At 33.0% G+C, this 18,627-nt stretch overlaps 1 protein-coding gene across 1 annotated transcript; it reads left to right on the top strand.

Annotated features, from left to right (window-relative positions):
* The first annotated feature begins 3,255 nt into the window (after positions 1-3,255).
* On the top strand, positions 3,256-8,408 carry LOC148611034 (carbohydrate sulfotransferase 1-like). The gene is made up of 3 exons (XM_088591088.1): positions 3,256-3,378; positions 5,130-5,301; positions 6,225-8,408. The coding sequence occupies exons 1-3, from the start codon at positions 3,276-3,278 to the stop codon at positions 7,114-7,116; spliced, it is 1,167 nt and encodes a 388-aa protein (XP_088447214.1). The 5' UTR covers positions 3,256-3,275; the 3' UTR covers positions 7,117-8,408.
* Positions 8,409-18,627: the final 10,219 nt, after the last annotated feature.

The following is an 18,627-nucleotide window of genomic DNA, read 5'->3' as shown; positions in this document are numbered from 1 at the left end:
TACAGTGATCTCTAGAGTTCATCGAATTGCATAAATTTAAAAAAACTTGTCCTCGGCAGTATTAGACCACCGTAAATATTCATAATCAAAGCAATATCATCAATACGTCAATTCGTATTCAAGCTGATCTTTGCAAAATTTTTTCATGTTAAGAGATTGTTTGAAATTGTATATTATGGATGTAACATCATCAGCACTACTACCATAATGTTTGCAATATGAAGTCGGCTTACAAAGGAACAGTCTACCAAAATTTTAAAAAAAGTCGTCATACGGTAATTACTTCCGGGGTTGTTCTGTTTTATAGAGATGTCATTACGTGGTAATTAAGGTAATGTCATTGTTAATGGTTCGCGCTGCAAACCCCATATATAAGACCCAGATTAATAGAAGGCTATAATTATCACACATTTTTTTCTATTGATAGCTTTAGTATTATGTAATACTACCACATATATTTGTTTGAGACACTGGCCGGGTGATTCCTCCTCGTAGGATTAATCTAGGGCTGTAACTTAGTACACGATGTATGGTAGTACGGGACAGTTCATCTAGGTGTTATTATGTAGGATAGAGGATCAAATTAATGATGCATGTCACAACAAATCAATATTATACAACGTCTCAGAATGTGACGACTCTATTCACTACACTGCTGCATCGGATCAAATTGATACAGGGTGGATAACGTAAACTTATAGAAGGGTCTGAAAAATTCCCAACGATGTTAGAACTGTCAAATTTGCGAAGCAAATTTTTGTCGTCCCCTCCGCGGGACTCGAACTCGCACCGCTGTGACATCTATGGCAACACCGCCTGCACTAAGTCCAGCGCCCTAGACCACTCGGCCAGCTAGGCTATAAAATATATTTGACAGTTCTAACATCGTTGGGAATAGCTATCCAACGATATAAAAAAAATCACTTGACAACGGGGCTCGTTAATCCGTCATGTTCTCCTAAAGTGGGAAATACTTACCTTTTTTCGGTCTTTTTCGGTAACGTCAAACTTTACCTCGGCGACGGAACATACCTTTACATGTTCATACGGTAGTGAATGAAACGCTAGACTTGCTACGACAGTTGTTATATATGTAGAAAGTGTAGCAAAATTAGTGACGGGGAGGCTGTGGACACAATTTTTTCTTCAGTTTCAAATGAATTACAAGAAGTTAGAATAGGGGATTAACATACCGAAAAGGCAGATAAACAAAGTTTTTCATGAAGAAGGCGATTTATAAATACATGTAGCACTGTCTAACTATCTAATCATTCTATTTCAGATAGCTGTATTTTACGAAAGCATTTTCTGATACTCATTTTATTAATAAGACGTACTTGTATTGAAAGAAGAGCTCATGAAGTAGGCGATTTATAAATACATGTAGCACTGTCTAACTATCTAATCATTCTATTTCAGACAGCTATATTTTACGAAAGCGTTTTCTGATAATCATTTAATTAATAAGACGTACTTGTATTGAAAGAAGATCTCTTCAAAATAAAATGGACACATGATCGTTGCGTTTTCTGTTATTCATTTCCTGTCAAAAAATGAAGCGATTGATCGAATAATTCTCTTGTTTTTATTACACTTGGCTCTCTGTTAGAAAGTTCTTCGCTGAGTAGCTGTTCTACACATTTCCGCGTTGATAGGCTAATCTCAAATGCGATAATTCTAATCCAGATGACGCAATTGTCTTCATCATGGGCTTTGAAATTACATCAGACGGAACAGATGAGAATGTTTCACTTTGGATATTAATGTCACTGTTCTGCCTAAACGAATTTATGATTAATTCAATAATGAAAGTGTGATTTTCAGTCATTTTTTTTTCGGAATGTCGGTACTTTCTATAAGCTTTTGCAAGGATTTCACGTCCGCGATTGCATCATGAGCATCATATGAAATGCCTAATAAATCGGCTACTAACGCCACCTGACTGAAACTTTTCTTTTCAATTTTCTGATTTATTAAAAATCTCCATATGTGGCAGAGTATCTATAAATCCTACACACTTTTTCCTTAAAGTTTGCCACATCTTATAAAATTACCATTAAGAAGGCAAAAGGAATAACTTTTACCCATCTATTTACATTTTATCTTCTTCTACTATTGAAAAAGTCATTTTGGAAAACATGATAAAAATATTGAGTTTTTTTTTCCAATAGATGAAATGATTAAAAATATAACATTTTTTAAAAATATTTCAGTGACTTCGATTAATTGACTATTTTACAATAAAAAAACTAAAAACAAAAACAAACAAAACAAAAAACAAACAAAACAAAAAAACAAAAAAAAACAAAACGAAAAACGAAAACAATCAGCGGTGGATTATAATTTCAACTGTAAACAATTATTTTAAACATTTCCAATACTACTCATGCTGTTCAACTTTCATTTTGATGAGCAAGACAAAGTTAGAAACTTCATGATTAAAACATGGTATAAATATATGAAAATAATATTGACATATCAAAAATACTATAAAAAGAAGCTAAAAAAAACCAAAAAACAAAACAAAACATGAAGACAATGCTTTAACGAGTAGGATAAATCACGTGTTGTTCAATTTGCTTATTTTTGTATAGAAAATAACACCCTATAATTAACTAATCAGTGAAAGAGTAATCAAGGGAACCAAGGTTATAGGGGTAATCAAAAGAATGTAATCCAGAGACAAAGACCAGACATGGAAAACAGACATACACAACAAAGAACATAAAGTAACTAAAATCATACACACAAAGCAACAAAAGTAAATGAGCAACTCGGATTCCACTAAAAACTGGGAGCATGGACCAGGTGCACCGGTAGGGTATGCGTCCTCTGCTTTTCTAGAAACACCCGCCGAATTGCTCACAAAAAGATATAATGCATTCTTTTACAAATTTATTCAATATTGAAATAGTTCTGATATCGACCAAAATTTCATAATTAAAACTCTCAATATACATCATACAGTTTACAACATGTTTGGCAATTTCAACAAACAATAAAATGAAATTAAGAATGGTCGGCATTCGCCATTATATGCCGACACTTGACACCAATTACTGCAATAAAATCAGAATCAATCGAAACATTTCTGTTATTTTTTTTATAATAATTATATAAACACCGTGTAACTACATGTATATATTGCATGGACATTTTCTCTGTGCTTTCTATTGAAATTAACAAGCAAATCTTTGTTATTTATTTATAAACATATGTTACAGACAAGTTAAAACTGACAAATCTTTTCTTCTTTAATCTTTTCTCATTTGAGTATGAACGTGCGTGTGTTTGTTTTCTGCACTTTCAGCCTATTGATGAGTTTTTGGCTTACAGGAATATTCTTCAAAAACAGCAATGCTATTTATAAAGATCTCTGTAAGTAAATGTTCTTAAATTAAAACTATCAAATAAATGTCTTACTCGTTTTAAATGTTGATGTCAATGGGAATACAGAGTACGGGATATGTTAACATGATTCCATTTTTATCTCATTTCAATATACAAAGTTTCATCCCGACGGCAAAACAATAGTTGTGCCTAATGTGACGTCATAACACATTCACAAATGAATAAATAACTATTACATTGATTTAATAAAAAAGATGGATTTTTTTCTCATCAGTTGACAAGATTTTAGAAACTCTTAAAAATTCCAAGTGGGGTCTTGGAGGCAATTGGCTAGAACGGGAGAAACTCTCAAAGTTCCAAGTGGGGTCTTGGGGGCAGTTGGCTAGAGAGTCAACAGTCCAGCCGCAAGATGTACATACTATGAACGAGGTTTTCTGTTGGATATCCCGGAGGGAGAGCTTAGCCACCAACAACTGTTGAAAAACTAATGTATATGGACACATAAATCAGTCATCATCCGAACTTGTCTAAAATCAAAGGCAACCATACTGTTGTACTGTTAAGAGTACAATTTGTCGAATTCAATTTTTGTTCAGTATGTACTCTAATCTGTAAACTTATTCACCATTTATCTACAACATACAGTTAGCCGTGCCTCCGACATCAATAGCTGGACACAATCAAGAAAAGATAACATGATTTTGTCTATGGAGTAATTAATGGAAGTATTTCAACCGTACTTAAGTTTTGGACGCATGTAACAACATCTTTAGTATGAAATAGTAATAAAGGGAACTAAGGTTATAGCGGTAATCAAAAGAATGCAATCCAGGGACAAAGACCAGACATGGAAAACAGAAACAGACATTCACAACAAAGAACATAAGGTAACTAAAATCATACATACAAAGTAACAAAAGTAAATGAGCAACTCGGACTCCACTAAAAACTGGGAGCATGGACCATGTGCACCGGTAGGGTAAGCGTCCTCTGCTTTTCTAGAAACACCCGCCGAGTTGCTCATAAAAAGTCAAGTCCGGGGTAGACAAACGAGGAAAGGACCCGTTGAATACATCAGTTTTCATGGTGCAGATGGATACACCATAACGATCCACGAGTTCATGATGACGACCATAAAACTTCTGTAGTGATGACTTCAATCTTGTAGCAACATAACCCTGTTCCAGAAGCCTATTGTTTGAGTTCTAGCGCTATACAAAAAGTCTGCGTAGTTTCGGCAAGCTCTGGCATAACGTATGAGTTATATGAACACTCCAAACGCAGGAGCCGAAGGGATGTTGCCACAGTTGAAAGGAAAGTTAACAATTCTGAATGAAAAGTCATCACGTTTGTCGTAAAGTTTGGTCAATAGTTTTTCTTTACCATCGATTTCTAAGTGTAGGTCAAGATATGAGGCTGACTTCACAGTGTCTGTAGTATCCTTTATCTCAAGTTCTTTTGGGTAGATGTGATGTATCAAATCCCCGAAATTAGGATTGTTCAAACATAATACGTCATCTATATAGCGGAAACTGAGATTGAAGGATTTAGCCAAACGATATTCTTTCTTTCTGATCAGATCAGCTATTAAGTCAGCCTCATAAGAGTGAAAGAATAGGTACAATAGAGAAATTTTATTCAATTTTCTCCAAGAAGATCTCAAATGTCGTTCGAGAGCAAAGTTGTACAAAATATCTTACGTTTTCCAAATGCATAATTCTAATGTTTACACCAAGAGAAATTATTTTGTTTTTTGTTAATCACCATTTACATTCTAGCTTTGGATATCTCTTACCCAACTCCTGTTGTCATTCTGACATATGCCAGGAGCGGATCGACTTTTCTAGGAGAAATATTCCGTCAGTCTATGGATGTTTTCTACTTATTTGAGCCTCTTCACTTTCTGTACAATGTGCGATACAACTTGACTTATTACGAGTCAACTAAAAGGTAAATTCTTTCAATCAGTTATAGCCAAAGAGGTAAGAACATCATTAGATATTTTTTTTACTTGTCAAGTTTCAATTAAACTCACTATTGTAATCAACTGGTTAATAGATGGTGTACAGTGAAGGGTAATAACAAAATGCCTTCTTCTAAACGGTTGTCTGATTGGCAGTGCCTTCGTTCAGACATTTCGAACATTTTTATTTATGTAGGCAAATTAGAGGTCCACTTGGCCTTACACAAGTAGACAGGTTAGGTTCAGTCTACACATGTATCCTTGTAGAGTTTCTTCATTTACATTGGTGAATACTGTTCCGAGCAAATAATGAATTAAAAGACGTCGCGAGCGCAGTTTGATTCTCTACTTGGGATGATAATAAACAATATAAAATGTAATAACTTTTTTATTGTATATTGTATATAATAGTATTGTATAGATTCTTTACAAACTTACTATATCTCCTCTTCAGAGGAAAAAAGTCATCATTAAGCCCGTACTTTTACATTTTTTTCGCCAGTTTCTGCAGCTACTTATCACAGGCAATTGATATTTGGATAGCTATTTATAGGTATGCCATATTGAGGGATTCGATTTCAAACTTTGTTTTCACTGCTACAATATAACAATGTTATTTTTAGTTACTTCATGTTCTTTGTTGTGTGTGTCTGTTTTCCATGTCTGGTCTTTGTCCCTGGATTACATTCTTATGATTACTGCTATAACCTTGGTTCCCTTGATTACTTTTTTAATTAACGATGAACGTTTTATTTTACCTATGGCTTTTGTATTACTTCAGCTTTTCATTTGAATGTTACTAATATGATCTTTGAATTGAAATTGTTACCAAAATAAAAAAAAGTACTATCAAATACAATGATTTGCTTTGTAATTGTCATAAATAATGTACTATATTTTTATTTTATAGGCTGTCAGATACGAAATTACCGGAGACAAAACATATCCTGCACAATATTCTAACCTGCAAATTTACAAAACTACCTTTGGAATTCTGGAGAGGAGATTTTCGATATAAATACAGTTTCCAATTTCAAAGGTTTTTCGAAAAGAATAGAAAAGAAATCAAGCAACGATATTCTAGACACACCGATTTTAAGAACGTCATCACTGATTTAGAGAATGAGTGCAAAAAGGCAAAAGTTATTGTGATAAAGACAATACGAACTCCTATGTTTGTCTTGAGCGATTTGATATCAAGTAGAAGCGATACAAAAATTATTCACCTCATCCGCGACCCTAGACCGACTTCTTTATCTCAAAGTAAATATATCTTACATATCCGTACTCCACCAGATTACATCAGAAACCTTTGTGGTAGAATGCTATCCGACATTTCTGCTGGTGACATGCTATCTGCCGTTTTTCAGACTAAAAATATAGTTCGATTGAAGTACGAAAACATTGCTGTGCATCCAGTAGAAATGACTAAACTGCTGTATAATTTCGTCGGTATAAAGTTACATGAATCCATCATCAACCAAGTGGAACTAATGACGTCATCAGGACAATCACAGGTTGGACCGCTCAGTACAGTAAAAGGAAATTCATCTGCACAAGTTGACATATGGCGGAAAAAAGCAAGGTTTAGATTTGTTCAGATAGTAGATAATGCATGTGGAGTATTATATAAAATAATGGGTTATTTACCAGTTGAAAATGAATTAATTCTCAATGATACATCTGTGCGATTATTTTTTAATCTTCAAGAAGAACACCAAAAGTTTTCATATCTACAAAATTACCCGATTGGCATGATGACCTCCGAAATAATGTTAGAAAGTGTCGAATCGGAATTATAAATATCAAGTACGCTTAAAGCATAGCTTCATCATGCTACATTACGCCCTCTGGATTAAATTTTATTCTGACATACTCGGAGGACAATTGACATTGCTTTTTAATCTCAACTGGACCGAATTCAAAAAGGAGTCAATCGATCTTTCTATATACTAGGTCGATGTCGATTGAATTATCTCTGTTCAAGAGAATCTTGTTATAATTCTATCGACGGATAGCCAACATCGATAGAATATTTTCGATACAAATGCCATTCTAATGTATTTAACAATATCAGATCCATCATATGTCGAACTAAGTAAAGGTTTTTTCAATTACTTTTTACGGGATACTTCGTTGTAGTAGGACCTTGAAGTTTTAAAATTTTGCACAACTATTGTTCTGTACACATTGCACACGAAATAAGTAAATGAATGTACAATCATTGCCGTTACAATAAGGCGATAAAAGAGGGACAATGCTCTAATTTCAGTAACGATTTTCCTTGTCGATGCATTTTATATATTCGCTCGTCATGAATATAACATTTTAGTATTAAATAGTTATTAAAAGCTTTGATTATTTTTTTGATAAATGTTATTTTTTAAATGAAGGAAATTTTATGTAATATAGTTTTAAAACTTAAAGTCACAAACTTCTTTTCATTGAACGCTGTTTATACATAAGCGCCAAATTCATGACGTATTTTGTCAAGTAAATGTTTATAAATAAGCCTAACAGTCGACAATTTCACTCGTTAGAATCGTATGTAGTAATACATGTGATGTCATTACCACATACTTCAGCTTGCATATAATTTTCACGTGATTGAGATATGATAATCATATGTTTGTATTTTGTATGATGTTGTCATCAGTGTGACTCTTCCATATTATTCCCATGTGTAACAAGCTAATATTACGAGAATCATATGATTAATATATTGAAAATGTATAATTTACACATTAGTATATGATTTTCACATGAATCGTGCAACATGTCAGATTTCTGTGTTGTGTTTAAATTCGTTACAATTACGTTGGACGTCTAATTGAAAACAGATACTTTTATATTTAAGAAAATATATCAGTTATTTGGCAACGTTAATCACTTTATATAAAATTAACAACTCCCTTTTAATGGAGAGTATTGTTTTTCGGTGTATAGGCGGTTAGTCAAATGAACTACTTAGTTTATATATTATTTAATTGTGAATGACAATAGGCAAGAATGAATCTTCCTTATTTTGTAGATGCTTTACTTGTGTATATGTACACGTTTATTATTCATTGTATCAATGATTATATGCAATAAATTCTTTATAACATTTGTGTGGTGGGATGTGTAATTCGCCATTACATTGTCAAAAGCATCTTAGTCATTTAAACCTATGTTGGACAATAGAAAATATTCACCTAATGATTAATTATTGCCAAAACAATCATAATACAGGAATTATTATTTTTATTTAAACTGAAGTAATTTATTGAAATTGGTTTAGCTCCCTTTGTACATAAATTTTCAAAACAATCTAGAGACCATTTTCGCGTTTCATTTTCTGCCTTGCAATTTATCACACACAAGTTTCAAAATAAAAGAAGAAAAAGAACAACACTTAAAAGGAGAAATTAGACGATCTAAAACTATGGAAGTGCAAACTATGTGATCGACATTAATCTTAATTTGTGCATTGTTGCATGGTGGAATACTAGAAGAAAATACTTAATTTCTCTACTAAATGCAACACTATTTAGAGCTATGACGGCTATCATATTTCAATCGAATCCTTCTATTTGTTATAAATGTTATAAGTCTGTCTTACTTCTACAAGCTCGTGTAATAAGTAGTAAAAAGAAACCAATCTAATATGAAAAAACTCTAAAGGAGATGAAACATGAAACAGAAAATGGAAAAAAATATGACCCAACATTGTTATAGTCCCCGAACAAATATACCTCTTTTATTTTTTTTTATTTATTGCTAATTATGAGCCAGTCAACAAAATATGATGACCGCATTGTGTTCTTTTATTTTTTTAAGAACGTGAACCAATGACGCCGTTATGCTAAAGACAAACAAATAGGTCCAAAATGTAAGTACGCCACTTAATCGTTTTACAAAGTTCAACATTAAAGTGTGTATTACAATTAAGACTGGAAACTTATTCTCGATTGTTATTTGTTTGAAAATAGTTTCCGAAATTCAAATGTTGCCCAAAAGGCAATCAGGCTTTCATCACAACGTTTTGTAATACCATGAAACAAATACAACACAAAGAAGGCAAGCCAAAAATAAACAATATATTTCAAACAATAAAATCGAGAAAAAAGATACTACAATTAACTTTATCGATGTATACAACGTTAAATAACTCATAAACTCTAGGTAAAAAACATACTCCCAAATATTATATGAATTACAAAAAATCCCAATCATATATGAAAGGAGTTGAGCAAGTTATACATGCTACTATGGTACAATTCTGACACAATTTGATATGAAAGTTTATAAAGAAGTTAAGATAGCTTGGTTGACATACCCTAACTTAACAGCTGAGAAATGTAAACATCATATGCAGGTTATGTTACTGCACAAGAAAGAGAAATTTATAATTTTCAAATCTTAATCGTCTCGCTCGTCACATTTGAGATGAATTCAAAACAATGTCAATATGCAAAGATGCTGATGAAGCACCTCTAGCCAATTATGACAAATATGATGATGTTCTAGCTTACTATATGATGTTGTTCTAGCTTACTATATGATTTTGCAAGATCATTTTCAACCAAAGGACGGACTGAATACATTACCATTCTGGGTTGGTAAAGAAATTTTATCATTTTATGATGTTTTTTTTGCAGCAAAACCACCATAATACGTATTTTCAACATATGAAGAAAACATATGTATTGAATGTCTGACAAATGAATTTGGATGCTGGACTATATTGAACGATATCGATGATCGAAATCAATGACAATGTAATCAAAATGTGGTCTTATATTTCGTTATTATTTCTACGAAAACAAACAATGTGTTATTCTTTCATTAGCTTCTTGAATGGCCACACGAAATATGATTTCAAAATTGTAAAGGTGTCAAGTCTCTTTAAACTGCTTACGTTTATTCTGACAGATAACATCTTAGGTCTCACTAACCACTTCCAGGTCAAATGGCCATCCCCCTATGTAGTACCAAAAACACACTGAACCTAGACATATGCATTGTAAGTGCATTATTTGTATGTATTATGATTAAAAGTAGTCAAAATAAAGCTGAGAATGTGTACTTTAAAATCATATATGTAATTAACTACAAAAGTGTATGAATATTGTTTACATGTGTGAGTAATTTGCCTCCATGCTGTCAGTTAGCAGAACAGGTAAAAATGTGGATTTTCAGTATTATTTATTCAAGTAAATTTTGTGAAGAATTTCTACTATGATCGTACCATTAGCATAATGATTTTGGAAGCCTTATTTTCCAAGCTTCGCAACGGTATGCAGCTTTAAGATGTCATTTGTCCTGGGAATTCACAGTGAGACTTTGAAAATTACTTTTTTAACATGTAAAGTAATGGAAACGTTAGAAGTGGTTAGTGAGACCTTAACTCTTTATTCCAATAACCAGGTGTGGATCTTGAAAATAGAGATTTTTTAACAGTGTTTTAATATTTAGCAACAAATATACAGATAATAATATCATTTCCATTATGAATAGTGAGATAGAAGATTTGTTTGACATGTTTGATGGACATAGTTTCAACAACCAATATACATCACGATTGGAACAAATAAAGTCACTCTCCGATCTTTTTTTCTTTCCATTTGATTTTACTCACATTTTAGTTGAGTTTGTTACGTTTTTGATACAGCTTTTAATTGGTTTGTGCTGTGTGAGATTTTGTTTTGATATTCGGTATGTGGTTTGTGTTATGTGAAATTTTTTTTTATATATTCCGAATGTAGTTTGTGCAGGGGTTTTTTTCTGTTTGACACTTGTCTTTTTACGATACTATTAACTGATATCAGTGGAGTGCTTTTGTCCTCAGGTATATTAGATTGATGTAGCATTTTATATCTTTATAACACATAATTTATATTATATATCATACTATAATCCAACTTATTATTTCGTATATAATAATATTTGTTGCACACAACGATGATTTCATACCATATGCATGTCCAACAGCTTGACGAACACCAGGAATTGTGTACCTTATCACAAAAATTGATTAAAGATGTACTGGTTGTGGTTTAAAAAGATTAAGCAATCCAGTTTATAATGTTTGATAAAATTGCCATTAGATTTGAACCCCAGTTTAGAAGACAAAGACCCGAATTAAGCCAGATATCAAATTAATTCGAACATATATTATTGAAAATATCGGTAAGTCTCATAGCAGGAAGTAATCTTTATATACCGTGGAATGCGATGATATCGAAAAAGCAATTTCGACGGAGAACGCCTACAGTTTTTTTTTCAAATCTTTTACAAAATGACTTTTGCTCTTATTTGACGAAAAGAGTATCTGAATTACGTTACTCTATTGTCAGTATTTGTATTCTGAACAGCTGGCAGAGTCAGTGTACAAATAAAAGAAAGGCATTAACCCCGAAGTGTTGTAATGAAGTCTTTTGTTATTGTTATAATAGGCTTCTGAAGAGAACTATTTCTTCTTCAAATTAACTTTCATAATAAAAACTAGTTATTGGTAAAACTTTCCTCAAAGGGATGAGAAAGGATGATGTCCTTAAAATTTTAGAAAAAATGGAGGTTTCTTTTGTACCATATGTTTTTCATAATTGACTGCATCAAAACGACGCAATTGTTATCATAAAGTCATTTTTATCTCTAAAAGAGTAGGTGTCAAGTCAAAATAACTTTAACCCTAGGTATGAACATGAAAACGCGTTATGCCATGTCAACTATTATCATCTCTGTAAATGTTATGATGTTTAGGATTTATTGTAGAAATAGTGGCACTGTTAATGGTAAGTCATACATCAATGTAAGTATTAAATAGTAGTGACAAATTGATTGTGATTCACGCAAACTCATGGCGAAGTAGAACGCGGAAACGTATGGAAGGTTTTATTAATAACTAATTTTGAATTAAACTTTGATTGGTACCGATTGATATTTATCTTATTTTAATTTATGCACATTCTTGGTGACTTTATTAATATTAAAGAATGTTATCAGATCCGCATCAACACAACTTGGCAGCCTGTTTCTTTACCCTTGTGGTGTCGGCCTCATAGCTAACACTGATACTGCCATTAATTTCAGTTTCTTCTAAAAGATGAAGTGTTGTCATTCAATAATCACCAATTTGGATAAAAAAAAAACAAAATATTGTTCGTTGGTCACCATGACTTAATATATGGACAAACTTTTTAAATATTTGAAAATGTGCACCTTTTTATCAAGCACGAAAACGCCTTTGAACATGTTAAATGTTCATTCATTTGTTGTTTCTTTTCTTTTTGTGATCTACACTGCGACAGTTCTATCCTGTAATGTATGTTTTCTTCTCCTATTGTTTCAATGTATACAATTCTATATATTTGCTCTTGTTAATATATGTGCAACTTTTGTTACTTTGTATGTATGATTTGTTGTCTATGTCTGTTTTCCATGTCTAGTCCTTGTCTCTTTTGATTACCGCTATAACCTTGGTTCCCTTGATTACTCTTTATTAGATAAGGACAGAAAACTGAGTTGGATAATATGCTTAAACCTACTACATATTAAGTACGTGTGAAATCAAATCTCTTTGACAAACGTGATGATTTGACTTTCCCATTGTAAGAATAATCAAGGGAACCAAGATTCTAGCAGTATCAAAAGAATGTAATCCAGGGACAAAGACCAGACAAGGAAAAGATACAAAAACAACAAAGAACATGAAGTACCTAAAATAATGCATACAAAGTAACAAAAGTAAATGAGCAACTCGGACTCCACTACAAACTGGGAGCATGGACCAGGTGCACAAGTAGAGTAAGCGTCCTCTGCTTTTCTAGAAACACCCGCAGAGTTGCTGATAAAAATCAAGTCCGGGGTAGACGAAAGAGGAAAGGAAAACTATGACACTTTGAACAAATCAGTTTTCATGGTGCAGATGGATACACAGTAACAATCCACGACTTCATGATGATGACCATAAAACTTCTGTAGTGATGACTTCAATCTTGTAGCAGCAAAACCTTGTTCCAGGAGCCTAATTGTAAAAAGTCTTGCACAGTACAAAAAGTCTGCGTTGTTAAGGCAAGCTCTGGCATAAGGCATAACGTATGAGTTGTGATATGAAAACTCCATTCGCAGTTGCTGAAGGGATGTTGCCACAGATGAAAGCAAAGTTGACAAATCTGAATGAAAAGTCATCACGTTTGTCGTAAAGTTTGGACAATAGTTTTTCTTTACCATCAATCTCTTAGTGTTGTTCAAGATATGAGGCTGACTTCACAGTGTCTGTAGTATCCTTCATCTCAAGTTCTTTGGGGTAGATGCGCTATATCAAATCCCCGAAACTAGGATTATTTAACGATAATACATCTTTATAGCGGAAACTGAGATTAAAAGATCTAGCTAGCTAAACGATGTTCTTTCTTTCGGATTAGATCAGCTTTAAAGTCAGCCTCATAAGAGTGAAAGAATAGGTCAGCAAGTAGAGGAGCAAAGTTTGTTTCTATTGGAATGCCGACCGTTTGTTGAAAAAAACATGTCCACCACACTGGACATATATGTTGTTGTTAAAAAATTCCAGAATTTTGAAAACAACTTCACTTTTCTGTCGGAAATATACCATCATCTTTATCCTTTAAATGTAAACACTTTTCAGAGTTGATCCGTTTCTGTCGAATCTGTAATCTGAACACTTTTTGTACAGCACTGATACTGTCAAATAAGCTTTTGAAGTCATGGGTATGTAGCCGTTGTTGATATCATTACTACAGACGTTTTTCGGTCGCCATACAGTTTGATTGGGAGATTATTTGCAGTTTCTACCTTAAAGATGAGATAAGATATCTTCAGTCAGATTGCAGTCTTACTGAAGTGACAACCTACTGAACTTGACGCTAACTAGCTGAGTGGTGTAGCTTCTTCGCCATACTATATCCGAGAAAACGCTAAATGAAAAACAAGAGCTAGGTTTTATGACTGGCAGGAGTGATTTTGCCATTCCAAGTTTTAAATCACACTACCATGCGTTGCAGAAATTAAAGTTCATTTAATTTCCATTGAAATATTAAAATTCTTGCCTGCCGCTGAGTGAATTATTTTTGGTGGTTTATTTTTATGCAATATCCAATTCAAAATTAACTGTTTGGTGATCATCATTTGTACTGGTGTGGTGATTTTTTATCCTTTATATTGAATTTGTAGTAATTTTACACCATTTCCATGTTATTTACATTATAATTATTGTTTGAATGATAAGTATGTTTTTATAACTTTGCTTGTAGACAGTGTGTCGGGGAACTGCATCATATTAGCTAGACCTTTACCATTATTATCTTATTCACTTGCTATATGACGGATGCCGTTTGGTAAAACAGATCATGCTTGGCCTTCAGGAGCATCTGATGTCATTCCGTTTTTTTGTTTTGTTTTGTTTTTTTTTTTTTTGTTGTATTCTGTTCTGTTTACTACATTGTGTGTGTACATCGTCTTTGCTACCTGTTTTGACCCTCTTGTCATGCACTTAGATTTGATATATCTGTTTTATCTCAGTATTGAGGCTTTGGTTGTGCTTTCCGGTATCAAGAAAAAATATCAACACAATTTTAGAAGTTAGTTTACCTGAAAGCATACCTATTTTGTCTTATTACGGCCTAGCTTCCTCATATTTTAAAATGTTGATAATGTTTATTTTATATTTTTTTGTTTTATTTCAATTAAAAATATGGAAAATCGTGTTTGTTGTATTTGTTGTTTTTACGCCAGTAGACGATCTATACGTTTTATTTGGTCTTTCTTATTTTTTGAAAGAGTAACAAGAGAAACCAGATTCGAGCCGTAATCAAAAGAATATGTGTTCCAAGGATAAAGGCTAGACAGGGAAAATAGACACTCAACAAAGAATAAGAAATAATCAATATCACACATACAAAGAAACAAAAGTAAATGAGAAACTCGGACACTGGTAGGGTAAGTGTCTGCTATTATTGAAACACTCGCCGAGTTGATAAAAAAATGTTACGTCAGGGTAGACGAAAAAGGAAGAAAAACTATGACAAGTTCAACAAACAGATTTCAATGGTCCATGAATAGATATACCGTAACGATCCACGAGTTCATGATGACGGCCATAAAATTTTGAAAGTGATCTCGTAGCAACATAACCCTGTTCCGGGAGACTACTTGCAAGAAGTCTAGCGCATAACAAAAGTCAGCTTGGTTTCAGCAAGCTCTGGTATAAGTTGTGGCATATAGTATATAATGACAAAATACCAGCTAGTCTTTACATAGTTGGTTTCCGGTCCAATTACAAAAAACGTGACTTATGTATAATTACTTACTATAGACTAGCCATTTGTCGTTTATTAGAACTTGTTGGTGCTGAATATGTATTTATATTTCGATACTAATGGATTTGACAACTTTTTGTTTAAATTTGATTTTAATGCCGCTGAGGTTACTGCATGAAACACGTGTACAGCGTATCAAAGTGTCCAATATTATTTGATTGGTACTTTAATATCCAATGGGTCGATGACGGTTGACCAAAGGTCTGACTACCAATCATTTCATATTATCAATAATCGAAATTTGCAATATAACAAATTTTAATATTCATAAAACACCAAGGCTTCTTCCTTGTACTCCACAAGGTAGAACTTTTTGGTGATGAATTTGGATTTCTTTTTCAATATTTTTGGATCTGAGAATTTCTTGTATACAAACTAATGCTGCAGATGAGAGTTTACTCTTAGAAACACGTGTACTGAATGTCCAACTTGGCAATATTATATGATTGATACATTTTTTTTTATTTATAACAGTTTTTATTTGCTGCCAAATGTAGTTTTTTGAAACGGAAATCGGTAATACATTCGTATTTACAATTTAAAAACCAATATTGATGAAGGTTTTGTTATAAATTTTCCGAAACATTTCCTCACGTTTCTAATCGCAGGCAAATGACAAGAAAAATGCCAATCGAGATAAATTATTCTGAATAAACTGCATACACATGTCCTTGATGAATTAGTCATACAGTGATTATTTTCTATTAGATAAATGATCGGAATCGGAAGCTTTCAAGTCACTCGTAATATGGTATTAGCCTATCTAATATACAATAATTTCTTAAAAAAAAAAAGACTCTCACAAAACGCACATCAAAAATAAGTTCATATAGATATAAAATGTATATAGATATATAGTTTTGTTTACGCATTGAATGTCTCCACGTGTTTCCATTACTTTCAGCGCATACTGACGGTAATGGTGCTTGGAAAGATGGACCAACAGCTGTCGTTATATTGACATATTATAGGAGTGGTTCCACATTTCTAGGTGACATAATCAATCAGTCAAAGGATGTTTTCTACGTATTTGAACCTCTTTTTTATCTTACCCACGTTTCAACGTTAAACTATTACAACAGATCCAAAAGGTATAATATTTTAATCAATGTGAATGAATGGAACCAATTAAAAGTTGATGAAAATCAAAATATAAATTTAGAGCTGTTACTTTAGCCGGTCAAAAATTTGAATACATGTATAAACATGACGGTGTTTTTTTTTAAAATCATTTCAGCCTTTATTCTTCACAGAGTAAAATAACACATATTTTCACCCGGTGGTTCTTTTCTTTCATCACTCGTGTGAAGAACAAATGCTAATTTCCCTACTGACATTCTTTCATTACTCTTGTGATGTGTCCGCGGAGGGAATGACAAAAAATTTACTTCGCAAATTTGACAGTTCTAACATCGTTGCAGAAATAGTTTAAATCAAGCCTAGGCTTTCGGTTTCTTTCTTTAAATCTGAAGAAAACTTAGGAAAACGTAAAATTGTGAGACATTACTCGCGGAAATTTAATCACTATCCGGTGGTTAAAAGCTACGTGAATTGTTATGGTCGTGGATCATTGTGGTGTATCCATCTTCACGATAAGAATAGATTTGTTGACCGTGTCACAAGTTTTATTTCCTCTTTCGTCTATCTCAGACTTGACATTTTATGAGCAGCCAGGTGGATGTTTCTATAAAATCAGAGGATCCTTTCCCTACCGGTGCACTTTGTCCACGCTCCCAGTATTTAGTGGAGTCCGGGTTGCTCATTTACTGTTGTTTCTTTGTTTTGGTTGTTTCGTGTTGTTTGTTGTGTTTGGCTGTTTTCCCCGTCTAGTCTTGCCCTTATACATGTAATATATTCTTTTAATTTCCACTCGAATCTTAGGCAACATGATTTGGTTAGATTTATGAATTCAAATTGATGCTCAGTGTCTTGGTTTAAACCAGACAAGTGACAAAATATGATTCACCAAACAAGCTATGCTTGTCTACTTTCAGAAAATCCAAGTTAGCATTGTTAGAGGGAAAAGAAACGATAAAAAGTATTTTGACCTGTCAATTGACAAAATTGCCTTTGGAATTTTGGAAAGGTCTGCCTTTCGTATCTTTTCAAGGGAGACAATTGCAGGTATTCAATAATAAAACGAACACAAAGGTACAAAAGATGGGCCGTTATCATTTTTTAAGAAAAAATACTGATTTTTATCGCAACTTATCAAATTTACAGGGCGAATGTAAAAAGGCAAAGAAAGTAGTAATAAAAACCATTCGATTTCCAATGCTAGGCTTAAGTGATTTAGTTTCTAGGATGGGGAAAGTGAAGATTATTCACCTTTTAAGGGATCCAAGGCCAACAGTATTGTCACAGATTATAAGGACAACACAACAAGATTTTCGTAAATATACAAAAGATTTTTGTAACAGAGTATTGAGTGATTTGTCTACAGCAGACCTGTTCAATGTTTTGTTTCCTACAACAAATGTTATTCGTATTAGATACGAGCATTTTGCGTCACATCCTGTTGATATGACGCAGGTATTGTTCAAGTACCTCAATCTTAATTTAACGAACGATATCATAAACACAGTCAAAGAAATGACTTCCGCAAACAAGACAGAAAAAGAAATGGAGCAAATTGGAATGGCCAGAAAAAAGCCGAACTCAACGCAAGAAATCAACAAATGGCGGCGTTTTGCCAGATTTAAGAATGTGAAGGTCATCGATAGAGAATGTAGTATTTTGTATGAAAAAGTTGGATATTTGCCAATCTATAGCATCAAAATGCTGAGGGACAAATCGGAATTCGTTTTTAAAGATGTTCAAAGTAATATCAATAATCACGAGTATTCAACAGACAATAATTTCCCTAGTGGTTTTATAACAAGGGAATTAGGATACAAATAGGGTATGTTATGATCTGAAGATATTGGAAACAAAGTATTAGTCTTTGGTTGTTGAAGTTACGAAAGATATTCGATTTCTGGTTTAAAAAAACGT

This window comes from Perna viridis, chromosome 7 (genome assembly GCF_037379345.1).
Source record: "Perna viridis isolate PV_CMFRI_1.1 ecotype Kerala chromosome 7, ASM3737934v1, whole genome shotgun sequence".
NCBI lineage: Eukaryota > Metazoa > Mollusca > Bivalvia > Mytilida > Mytilidae > Perna > Perna viridis.
This window is presented reverse-complemented; position numbering and strand designations above follow the sequence as displayed.

What these genes read in the sequence shown, in the direction of transcription:
- LOC148611034 (XM_088591088.1), top strand. Translation starts at nt 3,276, where the DNA reads ATGAACGTGCGTGTGTTTGTTTTCTGCACTTTCAGCCTATTGATGAGT. An exon ending in TGCTATTTATAAAGATCTCT is followed by an intron (nt 3,379 to 5,129) that starts GTAAGTAAATGT and finishes TTTACATTCTAG; the next exon opens with CTTTGGATATCTCTTACCCA. An exon ending in TATTACGAGTCAACTAAAAG is followed by an intron (nt 5,302 to 6,224) that starts GTAAATTCTTTC and finishes TTTATTTTATAG; the next exon opens with GCTGTCAGATACGAAATTAC.